Source organism: Trachemys scripta, chromosome 4 (genome assembly GCF_013100865.1).
Source record: "Trachemys scripta elegans isolate TJP31775 chromosome 4, CAS_Tse_1.0, whole genome shotgun sequence".
NCBI lineage: Eukaryota > Metazoa > Chordata > Testudines > Emydidae > Trachemys > Trachemys scripta.
The window spans coordinates 30,600,778-30,623,275 of NC_048301.1; the positions used below are offsets into that span (position 1 = coordinate 30,600,778).

Here is a 22,498-nt window from a genome sequence, read left to right on the forward strand (position 1 = left end):
TGAAAGAACGGGTTAAGGACTATTTAGAATAGCTGGATATGCACAAGTCTATGGGTCCAAATCTAATCTATCTGAGGGTGCTGAGGGAATTGGCTGTTGTGATTGCAGAGCCATTGGCCATTATCTTTGAAAACTCGTGGTCATCAGGGAGGTCCTGGATGATTCGAAAAAGGAAAATATAGTGCCCATCTTTAAAAAAGGGAAGAACAGGGGAACTACAGACCGGTCAACCTCACCTCAGTCCCTGGAAAAATCATGGAGCAGGTCCTCAAGGAAACCATTTTGAAGCACTTGGGGGAGAGGAAGGTGATCAGGAAAGTCAACATGGATTTACCAAGGGCAAGTCATGCCTGACCAACCTGATAGCCAGTTATCTCATCCTAGAATGCACTGTAGATATGGGGAAGGCAGTGGACGTGATATATCTTGACTTTAACAAAGCTTTTGATACCGTCTCCCACAGTATTCTTGCCAGCAAGTTAAGAGTATGTATTGGATGAATGGACTAAAAGGGGAATAGAAAGGTGGCTAGATTGTCGGGCTCAATGGGTAGTGATCAACAGCTTGATGTCTAGTTGGCAGCCAGTATCAAGCGGAGCACCCCGGGGGTCATTCCTTGGGCGGTTTTGTTCAACATCTTTATTAATGATCTGGATGATGGGATGGATTGCACACTCAGCAAGTTCACAAATGACACTAAGCTGGTGGGAGAGGTAGATACACTGGAGGGTAGGATAGGGTCCATAGTAACCTAGACAAATTGGAGGATTGGGCCAAAAGAAATCTGATGAGGTTCAACAAGGACAAGTGCAGAGTCCTGAACTTAGGATGAAAGAATCCCATGCACTGCTACAGGCTGGGGATTGACTGGCTAAGCAGAAGTTCTGCAGAAAAGGACCTGGGGATTATAGTGGATGAGAAGCTGGCTATGAGTCAGCAGTGTGCCCTTGTTTCCAAGAAGGCTAACGGCATATTGGGCTGCATTAGTAGGAGCATTGCCAGCAGATCGAGGGAAGTGATTATTCCCCTCTATTTGGCACTGGTGAGGCCACATCTGGAGCATTGCGTCTTTTCTTCTGTTTAATAAGAATTTGGTTTAGCCAGTTGGGTCTATATATTTTGCAACTTTGCTATAAGCTTGTGATAAGAAAGGCAGTTAAAAGCAATAGCCTACCTTGTCCCATGCTGGAACAAGTATGCCAGGTTTCCAAGTGGCTGAAAAGATTGTTTCTTCAGCAGTGTGACTGCAAGTGAGATTCTACACCAGGGACAGAAGCTGCATTTTCCATCTTGACTGTTATTTTCTCTTCCCTCTTGTGTGTGTTTTGTCATGTTTTGTCTCCTAGGAAAGGGGTTTGGACTTTAACAACAGCTCCAGCCCATCAAAACTAAGTTCTTCTTTTCTCCAAAAGGACAATTATTACCATCTTTAATTCCATCTAAGAGTCTGTCAGACAAGGGTGGTAGGGGTGGGGTTCCTTCTAAAGATTCTCCCCCACTAAAGAGAAAGGGAACAAGAGATGTTGTTAAAAGGAAACCTTCATTTAATACTTTACATTTCAAATGCTTTAACTATTTTCCCTTCTGTTTCTGTATTTTTAATAAAAGGTTAAAAAAGATTTGTAATGTGTTTGCCCTGGTACTAAGCAGGCTGAGGTCTCTGTATACCAAATCCCGAACCTTGTTTAAAACTGTTTAATGTTGAACGGTGAGTGGGTCATGTTAACAACTTTGACTTTTTGGCCCCATATATTCCATCTAAATTAATGCAAAAGTCTCCAGATAAATGGTGTCAAGTCATACAGATTAAAATTTTCCCCTTTAACTCCACCCAGCCAACCAATCAGAACAAATTATGAAGCACTGCTGTGTCTAATGGTACAGACCATTCCTGAAGAAGACTGTATGAGCTATAGGCCATTTCTAGATTTATTTGCTATTTTCATTGTAATGGTATATTGTATATGTTTTGGATGTACTCATTTATTTTTACTCATTTATTTTTATGAACTTCCACAGGGTAAATCTTCAATAGCTATCATTCTCACAAAAGCATCACTTGTTTGTGGTGTGTCAACAATTGTGCTAACACTGAAGAGTGGCTGTTCGTACAGTAAATCAATGCACTACATTTCTCCGGTTTCAATCTCTGCCCAGAGTTGGCTGCATGGGGACCCAAAAGACCCATATGGTTTCAAACTCTTAAAACAGTTGCCGGTAAGAAAGCTAAATAGTCAGCAAATCTATATCCAAAGAGAGTAATGTTCAGCCTCCCATTTTGTGCCTCCACTTTTGTAGGAGACACTGATTTCACAAGAAAAAGTGGAAGCATGCTTATTTGCACACAAAAGTTGAGGAAGTGAATACATACACTGGTGTCAACATATTTTTGTAGATGATTTAGTTGTGCACAAAAATGTGTGTGTAAAATTAGAGGCCAGGGCTTGAAAGTTAGATCAAAAATTATTATATTTTGTTACAAATATGTTATCAGTATTTAGTATGTTTAGGCTAAGTAAATCAAAATGTTTGTAGAGTCCAAGGCCAGAAGGGACCACTGTGATCATCAAGTCTCACCTCCTGTATAACAGGCCATAGAATGCCTCCAAAATAATTACTGTTGAATTAGGGCATATATTTTTATAAAACATCCAAATTTGATTTAAAAATTGCCAGTGATGGAGAATTCACCATGACCCTTGGTAAGATGTTCCAATGGTTAATTATTCTCACTTCAAAAACTTGTACACCTTATTTCCAGTCTGAATTTGTCTAGCTCCAATGTTGAGCCATTGAATCATGTTATACCTTTGTCTGCTAGACTGAAGAGCCCATTTTCAAATATTTATTAACCATGTAGATACTTACAGACTGTGATCAAGTCACCCTTAACCTTCTCTTTGTTAAGCTAAATATATTGAACTCCTTGAATCTACCACTGTAAAGCATGTTTTCTAACCCCTTAATCATTCTCAGGGCTCATCTCTGAACCCTCTCCAATTTATCAATGTCCCTCTTGAATTGTGGACACCAGAATTGGAGACAGTATTCCTGCCGGGGTCACACCAGTGCCAAATATAGAGGAGATTCCCATGTTTATGCATACCAGGACTGCATTAGCCTTTTTGGCTACAGCATGTTTGGCTGATTATCTACCATGACCCCAATATATTTTCAGAGTCACTGCTTCCTAGGATAGAGTCCCCCATCTTGTATGTCCAACATTCATTGTTCCTAGATGTATACATTCACATTTAGCCATATTAAAACTCATATTTTTTGCTTACACTCAGTTTGCCACATGATCCAGGGTTCTCTTTATCAGTGAACTGTCCTCTTCATTATTTACCACTCTCCCAATCTCTGTGTCATCTGCAAATTTTATCAGTGATGATTTTATGTTTTCTTCCAGGTCATTGATAAAAAATATTAAATAGCATAGGGCCAAGAACTGATTTCCCCCACTAGAATCAGCCCCACTAGACGTCCATTTGATGATGGTTCCCCATTTACTGTTACATTTTGAAATCTATCAGTCAGCCAATTTTTAATCCTTTTAATGTGTGCCTTGTTAATTTTATAACACTCTGTTCTTTTTAAACAAAGAATCACATGGTATCATCTCAAAAATGTTTTGCAGAAATCTAAGTATATTTCATCTACACAATTACCTGTATTAATCAAACTTGTAATCTCATTTTTTAAAAAAGGTATCATATTAGTTTGAAAAGATCTGTTTTCCATAAACCCATGTTGACTGGCATTAATTATATTATCCTCCTTTAATTCTTTATCAGTGAAGTCCTGTATCAGCCACTCCATTATCTTGCCTGGGACTGATGTCAGACTGACAGGCTTATAATTCTCCAGGTCATCCCAATTTACCCTTTTTAAATATTGGCATAATGTTAGCTTTCTTCTGCCAATTCCCCAGTGTTCCAAAACTTATTGAAAATCAACATTTACCATCCAGGAAGTTCCCCCGCCAGGTCTTTTAAAACTCTTCAGTGCAAGTTGTCTGCTGATTTTAAAGTATCTAACTCTAATAGCTGCTGTCTAACATCTTCCTGAGATGCTAGTGGAATGGAAATAGTGTAATTGTTATCATCATCATCAAATGATATGACAACATCATCTGCTTTTCCCCAAATACTGAACAGAAATATATATTGAATACTTCTGCCTTTTGTGCATTATTATTAATAATTGTATCATTTCCATCTAGTAATGGACTAATAGCATTGTTAGGTTTCTTTTTGTTCTTAAGAGTAGTTTTTTTACTAAAAAAACTAACTTTATTATTGTCTTTAACTCTGCTGGCCATAAATTTCTCCTTGTGTCCCTTGGCTTCCCTTATCAGTTTTTTACAATTCTTAGATTCTGATTTATATTTATTACTATTGACTTCTTTTTTTCTTCCATTTGTTATATATCAGCTGGGAGGAAGAATTTAATCAGAAAAAACAATGATAATTGGGAATTGTCTAAGATCTAATATATAATTGTTCTTAAACAATTCCCAATTATCATTGTTTTTTCTGATTAAATTCTTCCTCCCAGCTGATTTGGTTCATAATTATTTTCAGCTTTGTGAAACTGATCCTTTTTGAGCACAAAGTATTACTGATTTGGACTTTTTTTCTGTTGCATATTACAAATATGATCAAGTTATGATCACTTGTACCAAAGCTTCCATTAATTTTTAGTTCTGTAATCAATCCCTGTTTATTTGTCAAGATGAGGGCTAATATAGAATTCCCCCATGTTGGATGCAACACTGTTTGAATTAAGTAATTGTCATCTATAATATTTAGAAATTCCAAGGATGTTTTAGTACTGGCAGCATAAGACGTCCAGCATGTCACTCAAATTGAAGTTCCTCATGACCTCACAGCTTTTTTCCTGACACTTTGTAGATAGGAACTATAGGAGTAGGTCATCCTGTTCTCTAGTGTGATTTGGTGGTCTGAAGCAGACAACAATTAGTATCCTCTCTCGTGCATTATCATCTGTTAGGACATTGAGCTCTAAGCATTCAAGAGCATTTTTTTCCAAGTTGTCAGTGACTTGGAAACAGGTAATGCCATTTTTGGCATACAGAACCACTCCCCTCCCCTTTTGCCCACTCAATGTTTTCTAAATAGGTTATAATAATTGGTTTTAACATTCTAATCATAAAAATCCTCTCACTACATGTTAATTCATGATTTCAAGGCTACTACTGTCCTCCAGAATATTTTGTTTTTTTTCTCTCAAGATTCCTAAACCCCACAGTTACAGGAGCTCTGAAATTGGATTGGAAGCAGGGACGGGGGCAAGACAGAGAACCAAGTTATGATATTATTAACTTGATCATTGAATACCTCTTTCTTAACATTGGTTATCTTAAACACATTGCCAATTCATATGATTGAATGGTTCATTTTCTAACATGGCTTTTTAATAATGTGAAATGTTCTAGATCAGACTTAATATTGGACAATTCTGTAATATCTTAATTTTATTTAAGATACAAAATATACAAAACTTTGCACATTGTTAGACCCATATTTCAAACATAGATGCCTAAATAAGACAACCAAATCCCCTACTAGGATCAGCATATAGACATGTCAAATGTGTATGCATGTGTGTCAATTTAAACATTCAAATATAGGATCTGAATGTTCCATTTAGATGCCCATGTTTGAAAATTGTGTCCACTTGGTTTATAATTCATTTTATTAAACATTATAATACATATATTTTAAGGAGATAGATACTTTTCCATTTGGGACAACAGTGGACATAGAAATGTGATAAAAAATAAATGAACAGGTCTGTTTTTCATCCTCTATGGTATTAATACCATATACATTTCTTCTGCCAGTTATTCTGACATTAAGAAATTCTTGTATCATCCTTTTGACTACATCTGAATGTGTATTTATTCCATATCCATTTCTCTTCTGTTGTATTATATACAGGTAAACTACAGGCCTCCATCGAAACTGGGAATAGCTGTTCCACTCACTGATAACTTTTATAATGCTGACCCCAGCAAACCTAGAATGAGAGATTATTTTGCTGGATCAAAAGTAAGTCTTCTGTAATCATTTCACTGCTGTTGAATGTTCTGGGATCATGCATGTTTTCTGAGGCTGTAAGCTAGCTAAGTTGAGGAGGTAAACACGCCACTGACAGCCCAGCCAGCGGGTGGCTGAAAACAATGGCTAAAACAACATGGAAAACCAAGTCTCAGTTCTCGGCCCGTCCCTCAATCCTCACTCCGGAGGCAGTGAGGCATTCAAACGACGAGAGGCTGCAAAGAATCTCAGATGCCAGGTCGCCAAAGGGAAACCGGACAACTCTCTCAGTATGCACTTATAACTGCAGAACACTGACAAAGGAGGAATCGATAAACCATCTCATGTAGGAAAAGACAAAAACAGCCTGTAATGTGCTGGGTGTTTGTGAAACACGATGAAAGAAGGAGATGGAGGTCAGCTGGAGGGATAGAAGCATGGTCATTCTAGGAAAAGGAGAAGGCACGAGGACAGTTGGAGGAGTCGGATTCATCATAAACAAGGAATGGTCTTCGAAAATTGTCTCATGCCATTTGAAGTCATCGCGTATCAGGGTGCTTTACCTCCGATTGAACCGAAATAGTACCCTCAAAATCATCCAGCTCTATGCTCCCACAAGTGCATGCGAAGATGATGATGTGGAAGGAAGAAACCCTTGTTCAGAGTTCTACATATACAATTGTGATGGGAGATTTTAACGCCAAGGTTGGAAGAGGGAGAGAGGGCGAAAAGTTCATAGGAAGGTGCGGTATCAGAGAACGAAAAGCGTGAGGAGAACGACTAGCTATATTGACAGAGATGAGGAGAAAGTTCATTGGGAACACCGGGTTCCGAAAGGAGGCCAACAGAAGATGGACCTGGATTGCACCAAACGCAAAGACAAAAAATGAAATCGATTACTTTCTGATCGACAGACGATGCACGGTGCAGGATATTTCAATAGTGCCATCATTCAATATTGGTAGCGATCATTGCCTACTGAGAGCCAGACTCATGTTCACTGTGAAGGTGGAGAAAAAGGTGCTGTGTATGGCGAACAGAAGACACCAACCGGCAGCTTTCGATGAGGCAATCCTGAAGGAAAACATTTCTAGGGAAGATTGGAGCCTCCTGAATGACTGCGATGACGATTATGAGAACTTCAGTAAGAGACTGAAGAGACTCAGCTGAACGTGAAAGACCAAGAAGAGCTAGCGGAAGAATCTCAGAGAATACAAAGACTTTATTGGAGAAGAGGAGAAAAATGAAAAGAAATGGTAGCAACAGGCTCGAGTACTCCCTTCTCTGCAAGCTCATACGAATGAAGCTGAAGGAAGACTTTGAGAAATTTCTAACCAAAAAGCTCCTAAAGACTGCTGAAGATCGTAAAAGTCTCAAAAAATGCAAACAGGAATTGGCATTGTACAGGTCATCATTATCGGCGTTGAAGAACAGGGACGGAGAATCAGTAACTTATCGAACAGAGATGGAGGCAATCTGCAGGGATTTCTATACCCAGCTGTTTGCATCCTATATAGACATCCCAATGCCATCACTTCAAGAAACCGATGAACACATACTTCTGGTTCTCATTAGCCAAGTCCGTCATGCAGTCCATCAAATGACAGAGGGGAAGGCTCCAGGTAAGGAGGGTCTGACAGCAGAAGTGCTTAAGACAGGAGGTCAGGAACTTTGGAAAGCTCTCGCCCAAAGGTTCAGCCGCTACCTGGAAATCCAGATGATACCCTCCAGTTGGAAAGAGTCCAATACCATCTTGCTGCATAAGAAAGGCAATCGAGAAAATCTAAAGAACTATTGCCCGATCTGCCTGCTTTCGCATATCTATAAATTGTACACTAAAATAATAATAAATCGACTGTCGCGAAACCTGGATGAACAGCAGCCTAGAGAGCAGGCTGGCTTTTGAAGGAATTATCACATGATCGACCACCTCTTCACTCTAAACCAACTACTAGAGCGTCGAAGGGAATATAAGCTCCCTTTATGCATTGCCTTCGTGGACAACGAGAAGGCATTCAACAGCGTAGAGACTAACACCGTCTTTGAAGCTCTTTCAGAACAAGGCATCAGCGCGAAATATATCACATTACTAAAGGAAGCAAACTCTGGCTGCAGCATGGACATATCACTGTTTGATACTCCCCTCCAAATCCCCACCGAGAAGAGATACAGTTTCACCAAAATTATTCACAGCCTGTCTTGAATCAGTTTTTCGACAAGCAGACTTGAAAGATGGGATTAATATCAACGGCGAGCGGCTAAACCATCTCAGGTTCACAGATGATATAGTGCTGATAACCGAAAATACAGCCCAGCTTGAGAGAATGCTTAAAGAACTGAATGTGAAAAGTAGTCAAGTTGGATTAAAAATGAATCGGTAGAAAACAAAATACATGAAATCAGATGTTCTGCCAAAAACCCAAATAACTCTTGGAGGAGAGCCAAATCCAAGAGGCTGATAAATACGTTTATCTGGGTCAGGAAGTCAACATGCGACATGATCAGAAAGGCGAACTGTCACACAGAAAAAAAGCTGGATGGTGTGCATTCAATGACATCAAGGACATCCTCCAAGGAAAGATCAGCAAAACAGCTCGTGTGAATCTTTTCAACTCGACCATGCTTCCAGCAATGTTATATGGCAGCAAAACATGGTCGCTGACAAAGATTGAAGAACATCAACTATCTGTCACACAGAGGGCAATGGAATGAACATTTTGGGGCATTTCACTCCGTGATCACATCCCCAATGAAATAATTAGGCAGCAGTCTGGAGTGCAAGACGTTGTTGTTGAAAGCAGGTTCAGCAAAATGCGATGGGCGGGACATATGGCCTAATTCAGCGACAACAGATGGCCCGCAGCTATATCCGAGTGATATCCGCGAGAACAGAAACGGCCATGCGGTCGGCCTCCAAAGAGGTGGGATGATTTCCTAAAAAGGAGATATGGACAAGCATGGCAAAGGATGGCCAGAGCAAGAGAAGATTGGAAGACGTATTGTGATTGGCTCAGTTTCAACTGATGAAGGACCGACAGTCTACGCAGTATACTTTGACGGAAACGGCAGTGTACAACTGTGGATTCTGCAACAATAGAGAGGAAGGACAATGGAAACTGACTGGCACTAGAGCTGTTGGAGACTTTTTCAATGGAAAATGTCAATTCCTCAGAAATATCCATTTTGATTAAACTTTTTTTGGGAAGGTTTTTCAGATCCAGGATGGAAGTTCTGGTGAAAAATGAGGTGAGGGTGAATGGAGGAAGAGACCCATCCCAGAGTAGCCAGGTGGTTGCGGCACTCATGTAGGATGTGGTTCAAGTTCCTGCTCTGCCTGCTTTGGAACAGGGGCTTGAACATGGGATTCCCACATCCCATGTGAGTGCCCAACTAGTGGTCTATTGGATATTGTAGGGTGGGAGTGGGGGTCTCTCTCTCTCATTAACTTGAAGACAGGTCTGGTCAATTTCACAGCTTCTATTCAATGGTGAGCAGAAGTGAAACTGACAAGGATCATATTTATTTCAATAGCCGCTACCAGACCTTCCAGCATTCCCAGCTTCACTGCAGTGGGGGATTCTAGGGGAATATATTTTGTTTTGGAAACACTATGCGCTTCTTCAAGTGGTTGCAGAGATGTATTCCACTCAGGTGTGCATGTGTCCAGCACGCCAAAAAGGGAGAACTTTGCTTAGCAGTACCTGTCAGGTGGCACAAGCACCCTCATACCTCCTTTTGGTCCTTCTCAAGGTTATATAAGGGTGACAGTGCCCCAGCTCTCCTCAGGTCCTTCTCAATCCCCACAGCTTGAGTCATAGCATTCAGCGTGGTCACATTTTGGTGTCACAGTGGCTTTCTCTGTGAATGCCTGTAAATAGTTATAGATAGTGGTAGTAGTAGTAGTACTCTTACTATTTAGTTAATTAGTGTGATGCTGGTAGCACTGGTGCCAGCTCTTGCCAAGGCTGTTGGTGTCAGCTGAGCACTGACAAATTCATAGCTGGAATCCAGACCAACTCGCATGTATGTTAGTATTATTCAAGACCGGTATTACATTTGTACAAATGTGTTTAGACTCTAAAATGCTTGTTAACTGCTTCATGCATTAATCTTGTTATGTCTGTATCCCATGCTATATAGTAGGGCTGTCTATTAATCACAGTTAACTCACGCGATTAACTCAAAAAAATTAATCGCGATTAATTTTTTTGAGTTAAATCACACTGTTAAAGAATAGAATACCAATTGAAATGTATTTAATATTTTTGGATGTTTTTCCACATTTTCAAATATATTGATTTCAGGTACAACACAGTATACAAAGTTGACAGTGCTCACTTTATATTATTTTTTATTACAAATGTTTGCACTGTAAAAATGGCAAACGAAATAAATTGTATTTTTCAGTTCACCTCATACAAGTACCATAGTGCAATCTCTTTATCATGAAAGTGCAACTTACACATGTTAATTTCTTTTTGTTACATAACTACACTCAAAAACAAAACAATGCAAAACTTTAAAGCCTACAAGTCCACTCAGTCCTACTTCTTGTTCAGCCAATTACTTAGACAAACAAGTTTGTTTACATTTGTGGGAGATGATGCTGCAACACTCTGATGCAGAAACTACAGAACCCAAACTACCAAAAAAGAAAATCAACCTTCTGCTGGTGGCATCTGACTCGGATGATGAAAATGAACTTGCTTTGGTCTGCACTGCTTTGGGTAGTTATTTCTTTTAGGGCTAACCCAAGTTGTTCCTAGGATGTCTCTGCTTTTGTTTCCTAGCTCCAATCCTGGGAGAGTTCAAACAGGAAAGTAAAGAAAAATTTCCTGTTAGCTATCTTTCCCTCTTCCATGGGCTTATTGGACACCTTCAGATTTGCTCTGCCTCTCTGTCTCTGTCTCTCCTTTAATACAAGCATTCAGCTGTGGTGATTTCTTCTGCAGCCTCAGGACTGCCTGAACTGATTTCAGATTGTGCGCTGTTGCCAGTGCTGCCTTCAGCACTGCTTAAAAATCAGTGTGCAGAGGTGAAATCAGTTCCTTTTACTGGTACAAAGAGATCCCTTTGGCACTGATGGCAATGTTGCCTTGTGCAGTTTCAGTGCAGACCAGATCTACAGGTTCAATACTAACATTTGTTCCAGTGCCCACTGTCTGTGCAGCCTCAGTATCCCTATTGGTACTCAAAGCGCTGGTTACCATACCATCTTTAATACCAATGTGGCCCACGTTTTGAACCGCAGTCAAGTATGGGTGCTTGCTGACTCCACCAGGGCTGGCTCCTCTGTTGTCGTCACACTATTTCGAAGATTCCTTGCATTTGAGCTCAAGGTCATCTACTGCCTCTCTCTGTCCTTCCAAGTACCAATCTTGAAAGTCTTTGAGGCCTCCAGGGAATCACTATCGTTACCGGAACCAGCACCATTCCCACAGTAGTGGTAGGGGCTAGGGGCCCATGTGGCTCCCCTGAGTTCCCATCAGACTCCACTTCAAGTTGTTTATAATGTCTTTCTTTTGATTTTCCCTTTTTAAGCTCCTCCTCTCCAGGCACAGCAAGCCTTACAGATGTGCCTAGTTAGTGCTGAACAAGCCCAGAAGAGCTCATTAGTCTCCTCTCTATTGCAGTGAGGGTGAACTTTGGGATGCTTCTCAATCTTCAAAGACCCAATCCTCTGCTCATTGCAGAGCAAGATCACTGAACCCCTCCTATTGTCTCACTTCCCGACCCAGCTAGACTGGAGACTCATACTCATTGCTCCCTCTGAGCTATTACAGTCTGAACCAGTATTGCAGGAGTGAGCTTTGCTACAGGAGATTCCACTGGCTCGTCTTCCTTCCTTATCTTCCTCACTGGATGATTCCATAATGTTGGATTTGTCTTCTTCTGTTACTCAAGACTGTAAGTCTTATCAAGTCTTATCTGCTGAGGCGAATGACTACAGCCTTGGGCATTTAGACAGAGTTTGCTCAGGAGAATACCTATAAGTTGGTGGACATTCTCGAACCATTAGCTGCAGGAGCTCTCCCTGTAAATGAAGCTCTTTCGAAACACACAAAGCATATGGATAAGCAATACTATGTCCCTATGCAAGGCTTTGAGAGTTTCTACTCCCATTCCATCCCAAACTCTCTCCTCATAATGGCTGCACATGGGAGGCTGAGTCGAGAGATTCAAGCTGACACCTGAAGATAAGGCGACTAAAGGGTTAGATTTAATGGGAAGGAATATTTATTCTACCTTGTCATTACAGATGCACATTGGTAATCAGCAGGCACTGTTATTGAAATATGACTTCCTAAATTGGAATGCCATGTCTAAATTTATAGATAAATTGCCAGAAAACTCCAGAGTTCAAAACTGGCTGGCTTTACAAGAACCAGGATCCAGTCTTTCATGAAAACACCCCAGCTCCACAAGATATTTCCTCAGTGAATGGATCCAGAGTGCCTCTTCCTATTCTGTGTTATACTGAAACTGTCTTTTGTCCCTACTCATAGGCAATGTGATCCCCTGTCTGTTGTAAAGTTCCTTTTTTACATCTAGCTGGTTTCAATTGTTTACCATTGTCTCTGATAGTTTTCCATTGGTAGCCTTGCTCCATCCCAAAATTAGATAGTTGCCTTGCATCACTGGCTAGCCAGGGAGGGGTGACAACTCCCGCCTGTTCGAATGTGCCATCACCAAGACATATTTTTATCCCTTGATAACTAACTTCACTCCAAGACCATACTTTCCATATAGTTACATTTTCCCTTAAATATTACCCATACATACTCAATGATTATAGGCCTTGTTACAAGCTATCTGTCGATGCTTTGCAGGTTACACCTATGGATAAATACTCTTCAAGACATGTTTGGAGTAGTGAGTTTGTCAGACCTGAGACGAGAGTTGTTTTCAAAGAAGAGAGGATCCTTTGCAAAGGGGTCTCTGTGTCTCAATGGGCCACATCGTCACAAGAAACCAAGCGGCTTCGGTCACGTTTGTCAGTGACGTTTCCATATTGGACATTTGCTGGTCTTCTGTGCATATCTTTCCCAAACACTATACTACACTATTATGACTGCATCTAGTCTGGATACAAATTTTGGAAAGTCAGTTCTACAGTTGCTGTTTAAATAGCCTCTGAATCCCACCCCCTTCTATTACTGCTTGTGAGTCACGTGAGCAGAATACATGTCTGCAACCACTTGAAGAAGAAAAAACGGTTAGTTACTGGACTGTAACTGTTGTTCTTTGAGATTCGGATGCAGATGTGTATTCCATGGCATATTCTCTATCCCTTCCAGTGCGAAGGAACTGAGGAGGGTCAGGGCAGTTCCACCCTTAAATAGCCTTGGGAGGGACCAGAAAAAAAGGCATGAGGGCACATGCACAAAGTTCTCTGTCTTCAGCACGCTGGGCATGTGCACATCTGAGTGGAATACACATCTGCCCCCACATCTAGAAAAACAATAGTTATGGCACAGGTAAGTAACTCATTTTTTCAATGTTTCTGAAATAAAATATCATGGGATTTCAGTTTTGGGAACATTTTTGAAATTTTGGCTTTGTTTTAGTATAGAAAAAAAAAATTTCCCCCAAACTCAAAAACATTCACAAAATTGAAATTCAGCTTCCTGAACAGCTCTAGTTTATATAATGTAACATAAAAGTCAAAATGATAAGGTCAAGATTAAATTAAGCATTAATTAAATAATTTTGGAATATTGCATTTCAGGGAAAATTCTGAGATTTTGTTTTTTTCAAAAGCACATGAAATGGAATCATACTTCGCAACCTCAGAATTTCCCACAGAATGGAAATTCTGAATTTTGACCTTCTCTAATACCCAAATTGGTCTCTAGCAAATCACACATTTACATTTTAAATCTCTCTGATAAATGCAGATTAAATAATTGCATTTGTTTACTCATGTTCTTTCTTTTAAAAAAAAATTAAATCTTGTTTTCAGAATTTAGGTAGGAAAGTGAGGTACACTGTTTTTATGTCCTTTCTACAGAATTCTGGAGCCTACAAGCAGTGTGCTAACAAGTCAACTCGAGCAGAATGTAACTGCGATGACAACAAGAAACTTTCCTTTTTTGTTGCTTTCTCAGATTGCAAAGAGAAGGTGAGAACTGTAACAAGACAAGCTTGAAAATAAATGTTTATTAAGACTGAATTCTGCTCTTAGCTATGTCTAGGCAACTCTCCTGACTTGAGTAAGAATTTAAACAGGGGCAAAAAATCTGACTCTGAAGGAGACATCCTAGCTCATCATTCTAGGTATGTGAGTGTGGAAGAGTTGACTCACTGTTAACATTCCCCTCCTAGCTAGGCATGATGTAGCAGCTCTTTCTGCTCTAGTGATCCCCTGCCAACAGTCATTCTGGTCCTGTGGTGGTCTCATCTCGCAATTCATCCTCTGGCCAAGTCACATTTGTTACACCAGATGGGGTGCAATTAAAAAGTACAACTGAAAGTCCAAAACTGTTGCAATACAAATTATCCTTTTGCCCCCTCTTGGGCTACTATTTAGCCCTTTCTTGAGGCTCCATCTTCGGCCCAACCCTGGGCTAAACAGTCCTTCTATCAGGCTTGCACATGCTTTCCTCAGGGCTGATTGGAGAACTCAAGCACACCTTCAGCTCTGTGTTCTGGCCTAGAGGACCCTGTCTTAAGTAGCTCGGTCTTCTTCAAACATACTGCTATTTCCCTGGGCCCATCCTATCTCTGATTCCTCCTGTGCTACTTCCCAGCATCCCCACACAGCCTCTCCTCTGTTTAACCAGCCCTCTAGCTTTCTCTAGGCCTTCCCAGCTCCTCCTTTCTCTGCTTGAACACCGCTCCTTCAGGCAGGGCTGGCTCTAGGTTTTTTGCCGCCCCAAGCGAAAAAACCAAAAACCTCCGAGACCGTAACTGCTAAAGCAAAACAAAAAACAAAAACAAAAAAACTCAGAGAACGCAATGCCGAAGCAAAAAAAAAAAAAAAAAACACCCTCCCGGAATGCCGCCCCTGGAATTGTGCCGCCCCAAGCACGTGGTTGGTTTGCTGGTCCCTAGAGCCGGTCCTGCCTTCAGGACTCCTCTGTGCCATGCTACCTTTCCAGGGCCCATCACTGGGATTAATTCCATCCCTGTAGCTTTCTTCCATCTGCTTTCCCCAGGCCCTTCCTAGACAGGGAACTCACTACCTTTTCTCTCCTGGTTTCTCTGTCGGGGATCCTCCCCTCTAGCTTTCAGTTCCTTCTTTTATCCACTTATCCCCAGCTGGGTCTAATAACAAATCAACTCTGACACATCCTTCAGGTGCATCAGAATGGGCTAACTGAGCTCTCAGATGCCTGTTAACCTTCGTTCATCTGTATGGGATAGACACCCCCATCACAGTGAGGCTTCAATATTTAATGAGTGAATTAAAGAAGCAAAACAATCTTTTATTTTAAATGTAACTAAATAGCAATATACAACTTCGATTTTAGGCTTTGAGGATGAAATATCCAGTTACAAGACTTCCAATCCATTTCAGAATTGACCGTGAGAATGAATATACACCACTGGCATCTCCTTTTTTTGTCACAGTCACAGAGGTTAACCATAGGACAAACTGGGAAGTTGCAGGTATGGATAGAGGATTTGCAGAACAGTTCTTTTTGATAACAGACAAGACTAGGAACAAATGTTAAGATCTGTAAGACCTCCCTAAATGGGCATTTCTGCTGGAAGTTTACCTTTCCTTTCTCATCTGTTTTCTTAACGGATCCAGGCGAGGACTCCTGTTTAGACCCTGATGTATGTACCAGATCTGTCTCAGGGTCAAGTAGGACAGCAGAGGGTTGTGATACTGAGCATTGTCTGATTTCACTGTTAAAAAGACAGAGTAAAAGATGCAAGAGGAAAATGTAAAACCCCAGCCAGGCTGGTTTGCTGGCTCTTTCCACTCATTTACCATTGAGTTAAATGGGAGCAGGATTCAACCCCCTAACATTTAAAGTATCGCATAGGACCCAATTGGGCAGTCTCCTTCCACAGACACATTGAAGACTATGGGAGTTTTACTTGCCTGAGGTACTGCAGGGTTGGAGCTATTGAATTTTTGAATTTTGGCCCAATAGAAGTCAATGGCAAAATTCACAGTAGATAGGATTTCACCCATGGATTTTCAAATTTAAAAATTATGCAAGCTGTTCAAGGCAGGGACGCTGGCTTTAAGTGTATTTGTACAGAGCCTAGTCCAATGGGTCCTGATCCTGATTTGGTTCTCTGAGAGCTATTGTAATCAAATAAAAATTAGCATCATAATATTAGAACAGAAGGATTTAAATTTGTCCAAATTAGGACGCAGAGTGTAATCAAACATATTAGCTGCCTAGGTTAATCCATTACCATTTCTAAAAGAAACGATTGAACAAAATCACCATTAAATCATTTCTGTTTGGGCCATATATAGTAGCAAAATACCTGGGAACCAACCTCCTTTCTGAGCATTGCTTAAGAACAATTGTATATAAATAATGAAATAATGCTTCTGCAAGAATATTATTCCCTTTCCCTTGTTTTCTGTTATTTCTCTTGCTTTCCTACTTTTACTATGATTTGTTTTTATTCATTGGGGTATCAGTATAATTTATTTTCTAACCTCCTCAGGACAGGAACCATATTTTTCTCTTTGTCTATCAAGAAGCATGAAAACCTGTGGAACAACAAAAATAATATTTTTATTCATTAAAATTGAGGCACCATATTATAAATAAAAAAAATTGAGAGAAATATTAGGTGACTCACTTCACACTCAACTCTCTTGCATTTCTTCTTGCTTGTCTGTAACATTGTATGTAAGAATCTCTCCAGAGGCACTGTTGGAAGAAGTGAGCTCTGGGGAGGAGGATTAAAAAGGAGGAGGGGCAGTCACATGATATATGGGACTATGGACATACTTCTGCACAGAATGGGGAATAAAGGTGATGGGGTGGATACAAAGGGGAGGTGAGGAGAGAGTCTTGGGTGAGTGAGGGGGGAGCAGGAGGAATGGAGCTGGGTAGGTCCTAGCAGGTGAAGAGAAGTCTGATCTTGATGCAGAAGTGTCAGGGAGGGCAGTGCAGGGATCTAAAAAAATGAGTGACATGAGCAGAGTGGCAAAGGAAGAAGATAATTTTAGCAGCAGCATTTTAGCTAAGCTGAGGGGAGCAAGAGGAGAGGTACTGAGGCCAGAGAAGAGAGGGCCGCAGGAGTAGGGTGACCAGATGTCCCGTTTTTAAAGGGACAGTCCTGTTTTTTGGGACTTTTTCTTATATAGGCACCTATTATCCCCCACTCCCTGTCCCATTTTTTTTTCGCAGTTGCTATCTGGTAATCCTATGCAGGAGTCAAATGAAGAGATGACCAAGGCAGGGAGCAGAGATTGAGGGGTGGGGATGGAGAATAGAGGGGATTCAATAGCAGCCTACCCCTAGGTGACACGATGGAGTAAAAGGCTGCGTGGAGATTGCAAGTCTGAGTGGTGGGGAGGTCAGGGACAGACTGAGGAGCAGGAGGGGCTCAAAGTTGCAGGAACTGTCTGTAATGAATCTCATTTTCCTTTGTCTCCTGTTGGCCTAGAGGGAATCCCCTCAGGCCTGGAAAGCACTTTGAAGTTCTCAGAGGGTGGTGCTCTTGGAGGCCAGGTCATTGAGGTTCAAGATAGAGACTGCATTCCTGCCACTAAAACAACAAAGAGTCTGGTGGCACCTTAAAGACTAACAGATTTATTTGGGCATAAGCTTTCGTGAGTAAAAACCTCACTTCTTCGGTTCCTGCCACTGCCACACCTGTTTCAGCAGACAATCCTGCTGGGTCCTTAGCAATCACATACACTTTGGTTTGAAGGGTTGTGATTCCGCATCAGATAAGAGCATTGCAACATTTTAGGGAATGCTGTAGCCCTCAGAGGGCAGAACCCTATTGATTTTGGTGAAAATCAGAAAATCAGAAAACCTGATTTCCACTATGTAAGTGAGAGGAAAATCCGCCCCTCAGAGTTCCCATTTGGTGCTGCAGGTAGAGGAATCTTTATGGCGGCACACATATCCTAGCAGCTTAATATGCTGCTCTCATTGGGTACACAGCTTAGCCTATATAAGTAATAAAGTGTAAAACCCTTTAGTTTGAAGTTGTCATCTGTAGCAACTGTCAGAGTTTCAGGATAACTGCACCTGTATTTCCCCTCCATGGTCTCTCGAGGGCACCCACTTAAGATTTCAGGCTCCCAGCCATCACGTCTCTTAGGTGGAGACCGGTGCCTCTTTCTCCCTCCTGACAAGGTGTTTTAGGGCTGCACAGCCCATGCCATCCACTGTAATATCCCCAGCAGGCCAGGTCACCTAATGGCCAGCATTGTCCAAGGACAATGTTTTTACCAGTGACCACACAGCTCTTCCAAAGCAAAGTACATTCATTCTTAGCCAAAAGCATCACAGAGAAAACATAAAATAATCAATGAACAGATTTAAACATGCACTAAACATTCCAGAAATCAGCTAGAAATCTTATGAGCACTAGTAAGCCAAAGTCTTTCCAACTTTTCGGGAAGGGCTGGGGTCCTCTCTAGGACCTAAGGTCCTGACCATTTTTTTGAATCAAATGCAAGAGACACACACAAGTCTTTTTAAATTCTGCCCTAACCCAGTATTTGCAAACCACCCCATTAGAGAGTACTCCTCTGGAGCTATTTACAATCTGCGGGACTGTAGTGATATCACACACACACACACACGTTCTGAGTTCCTGGAGGAGCTCTGATAACCTTGTCCCATGGAATTGCATACAATCTTTGGCCTACAATGATACATAAACATTTGTAAACTTTATACAATAAGGTCTCCAAAGATACTGCATGCAGTTGCACTATCTGCCACAGCAACCTTAAAGTACACCTCTACCCCGATATAACACGAATTCGGATATAACGTGGTAAAGCAGAGCTCCAGGGGGGCGGGGCTCCGTGCTCTGGTGGATCAAAGCAAGTTCGATACAACGCGGTTTCCCGTATAACGTGGTAAGATTTTTTGGCTCCCGAGGACAGCGTTATATCGGGGTAGAGGTATATGTTCCTTTATTTTGCTTTTTGTAATACTGTATAATTGGAGTCCCCAGTCTGTATGTTTCTGTGGATGCAGGGAAATTTTTCAAGAAAAGGGAGACTTTTTTTTTTTTTTTTTTTTTTTTAAAACAAGGAGGCAAAAATTGTCCTAATTATCCTTTCTCTGTGATGCTCAGAAACTCAAGGATATGTGAGTGATTCATAAAGGCTGGATCCTACAAGATTCTGAGCACCTCTCCTAGTACTGAGTGCCCCTAGCTCCCATTTTCTTTAATGGAAGTTCATGGTACTTAGCATCTCACAGGAAGCTCTCACCATCTCACAGAGACAGGCCTTTAGACTAAATGGGCTAAAACACTCCTCTTCCCTTGTCTGTCTGTGAGTCATAGAACCTATATTACCCATAATATAGAAAATGGAATTATTTAAAAAATGTGGGGGAAAGAAAAAATGGAATAACTCTACTGTTTTACAGGTACCAATGAAACACCAAGCATGTTAAAAATGAGAGCGTATTTAGCTGATAAACTCAACATTACACTGTATAATCCAGAAGCCCTAACCCTAAACATATATGTAAGTTGTTTTTTTTTATTTCAGATAAAAATAAATATTTTGGACAAAAATAGGCATGAATCGAAACTGCATATTCAAACACCATTCAACTCTGAGGCAGTTCTGATCTGAATCCAAACTTCCTTTCCGTATAAAACCCAGATCCAAGCACACCCGTTCATAGATCAGACCCATCTGTAATCTGGATAAACTGTCTTTTATACTTTATGACCATACCATATGTAGCCTTTAAAGGTGCTGATCCTTTAAATAGTAAAGAAAGTATTTGGTAGTTGTTTCATATATGATCCTTTTGAATATGTTACTTTATAAGTTTTGTTCAAGATCTTACCATCACTTATTTCACCAGCCTGTTGTATATGCAGTCACCAAGATGTTCCTTTGGAAAAAATACTGATTACTAAATAACGGCATATTTGATCTATCAATCTAATCTATTATATCTATCTAATTTAATCTATCCATAGATTATGTTTTCTAAGCAGTTTTAGTAAGCCTCTAAATTGCTCCTGATATACAAAATTATGGGTACAGTCTTTCAAAGCCACTTTTAAATATTTTGCCTAAACTTTTAAATATCAAAACTGCATATTAGAGCTGAGCAAAATTTAGAATTTCAGTTCCATCCCATAAGAAATTTTGGGGGAAGTTCTATGACTTGTATTATGCAAGAGGTCAAACAAAATGATCACAGCAGTTACTTCTGGCCTTAAAATTTTGAAAATATTTGTTTTAATCCTGAAATAGAAATTTCAAAGTTTCATCCTTTTTTTTTTTTTTTTTTTGCTGAATGGAAAATTTTTTGCTGAAAATTTTCACTACAGAAACTTCAAAATGTTTCATTTCAACATTTTTCATTTTTGATAAAATCAAAACATTTTGACATTTCTGAAATCTAAATGTTTCATTTTGTTTTGTAGAAATGACCCGAAAGCTTCTCTCAAGTCAGATCAACATTAAATTCATTTCCCTAGCTTGGTGAGCTGGATCCACATTGCATTGTGGGAGATGTAGTCTTCCAGGGAATCAGTCTACAACTCCCATAAGGCTATGTGCTAGGGAAATGCAGTTTATATCTTTTATTTACTGATCTGAAGTTAAATGTTTTGGGGCAGTTCAGTAAACAAAATATTCTAATTCTGGTTAAACTGAGTCCAAAAAAATTTCATTTCATTTTTTCTATGGAAAATCAAAAATATTGGCATAACTTTTTATTTTTGTTTTCAGTTGAAAAATCATTCTAATGAAAAATTCTCAAACAGCTCTCCTGCCTAGTACTCTAGCAGCCCTTTCTTCCAAAATGCTTTTTAAAATAATTTTATTAAAATGCAGTAGCATTTTATTAAAAATATGCTTTGCGTATTTTAGCTTTTTTGCTTTCTTCTAAAGTTTTCAATAAAAATATTAAAATAATATTAAGCACAGATTAAAAATTAAATTTTGAAAGATTTTGGTGTGTTTGGGAGAGTCCTACACTTTTCTTCTGTATAAAAGAGTATGGGCCAAATTCAGCCCAGGTGTAACTCCAATGAATTTATGGCCATTTATACTGGGGCTAAGATTAGCGCTTGGTTTTTCACTTAACTTCTTTCAGAAGTTAGATTGCCCTTTCAGAACTAGGCCATTTATGGAAGCAGAAACCAACATTGGCATCTCCTAGTGAGGTATTCAGGGGACCAGTTATGGCCCCATTTCCTAGTAAATCTACTTAGAGATGCCACTTTCTAAGAGCAATCTGCTCTGCATGTTTTGGAGCAGTAGAATGCATGTCCTCTGCCCGTTCAAAATGTAAAAAACACTCTAATTTGTCCTATCATGCTAATGGGATTGGAAAATACTCAGTCTTTTGATTTCCACATCAGCTGTTCTGAAGTGGAATTGGAAGTAGGCAAGAGTATTCTGTTCCCTTTGCCCCCATGCTGTCCTGCTGCTGAGTCTTCTCTGATAATGAGGGAAATGAAGATGACCCTCCAGATTTTAGGAGCAACCTACGGAGAAAACAAGCGGTTTGCAGTGGCTCTCCTCATGGTCTGCTCCCCACCCCATGTCAATTTTACATTGATGCACACCACAATCAAGAAATAACACACCGTTAAAGGAAGATTGTCAGCCCACTGATGGCCCCAATTAATCCCTTGCCTTACTGCATCTGCAAGCAAGATAGGTTTGTCCCTCACTAGTTGCTCTTACTTTTGCCAACTTTGCATGCAAAACGGCAAAAAAGTTTCAAGGAACCAGTTGAAAATGCTTTCTGTGCATGTTTCTGCTCAACGGAGCCTTCAATATGTATTTTCTTTAATTAAACAAATTTTGTTCTTAAAACAAGAGATCCATCAATGCTGTTTTGTTTTGTTTTCACAGGGGTCTGAGCTTTTTCATTTCAGGGTAGCAATTATTCCTGGAGTCTCCTTTTGTAATCTACTTGATGAATTTCAGGTACAGTAAATAGCCCATAATTTTAACAAATGTCACTTTAAAAAAAATGATCACAGCATTTCAAATGAAAGACAAGAGCTATCACAAAAGGTGTACTTGCTAAACTTGGATTTACACAGTTTGTAGAACAGGGATACTGCCCCCCACATTCTGCCATTCACACAACTGGTCTTCCTCAGATGTGTCCCAGAGTCTAAAATTTCCATGGCATTTTATGGAAGTTTCTGGACCCTGCAGCTCTCCAAAGGAGGTATATAGGAGTTGCACGATGGCAGCTGAGGATGACCAGATTCCAAGTGACTGCGCAAATTAACAGGAAGTGGATACTGGCAATAAAAAGTGAGTTTCAGCT

The 22,498-nt window shown here is 40.2% G+C and overlaps 1 protein-coding gene across 1 annotated transcript in view; it reads left to right on the forward strand.

Moving 5' to 3' along the window:
* The window catches only part of CATSPERB (cation channel sperm associated auxiliary subunit beta), an 84,624-nt gene that overhangs the window by 53,556 nt on the left and 8,570 nt on the right, over positions 1-22,498 (forward strand). The window contains exons 20-25 of the mRNA XM_034767932.1: positions 2,020-2,217; positions 5,967-6,077; positions 14,077-14,187; positions 15,539-15,677; positions 19,610-19,710; positions 22,072-22,146. Of these exons, the coding sequence (XP_034623823.1) occupies positions 2,020-2,217; positions 5,967-6,077; positions 14,077-14,187; positions 15,539-15,677; positions 19,610-19,710; positions 22,072-22,146 (735 nt within the window). The remainder of the gene's footprint in view (positions 1-2,019; positions 2,218-5,966; positions 6,078-14,076; positions 14,188-15,538; positions 15,678-19,609; positions 19,711-22,071; positions 22,147-22,498) is intronic.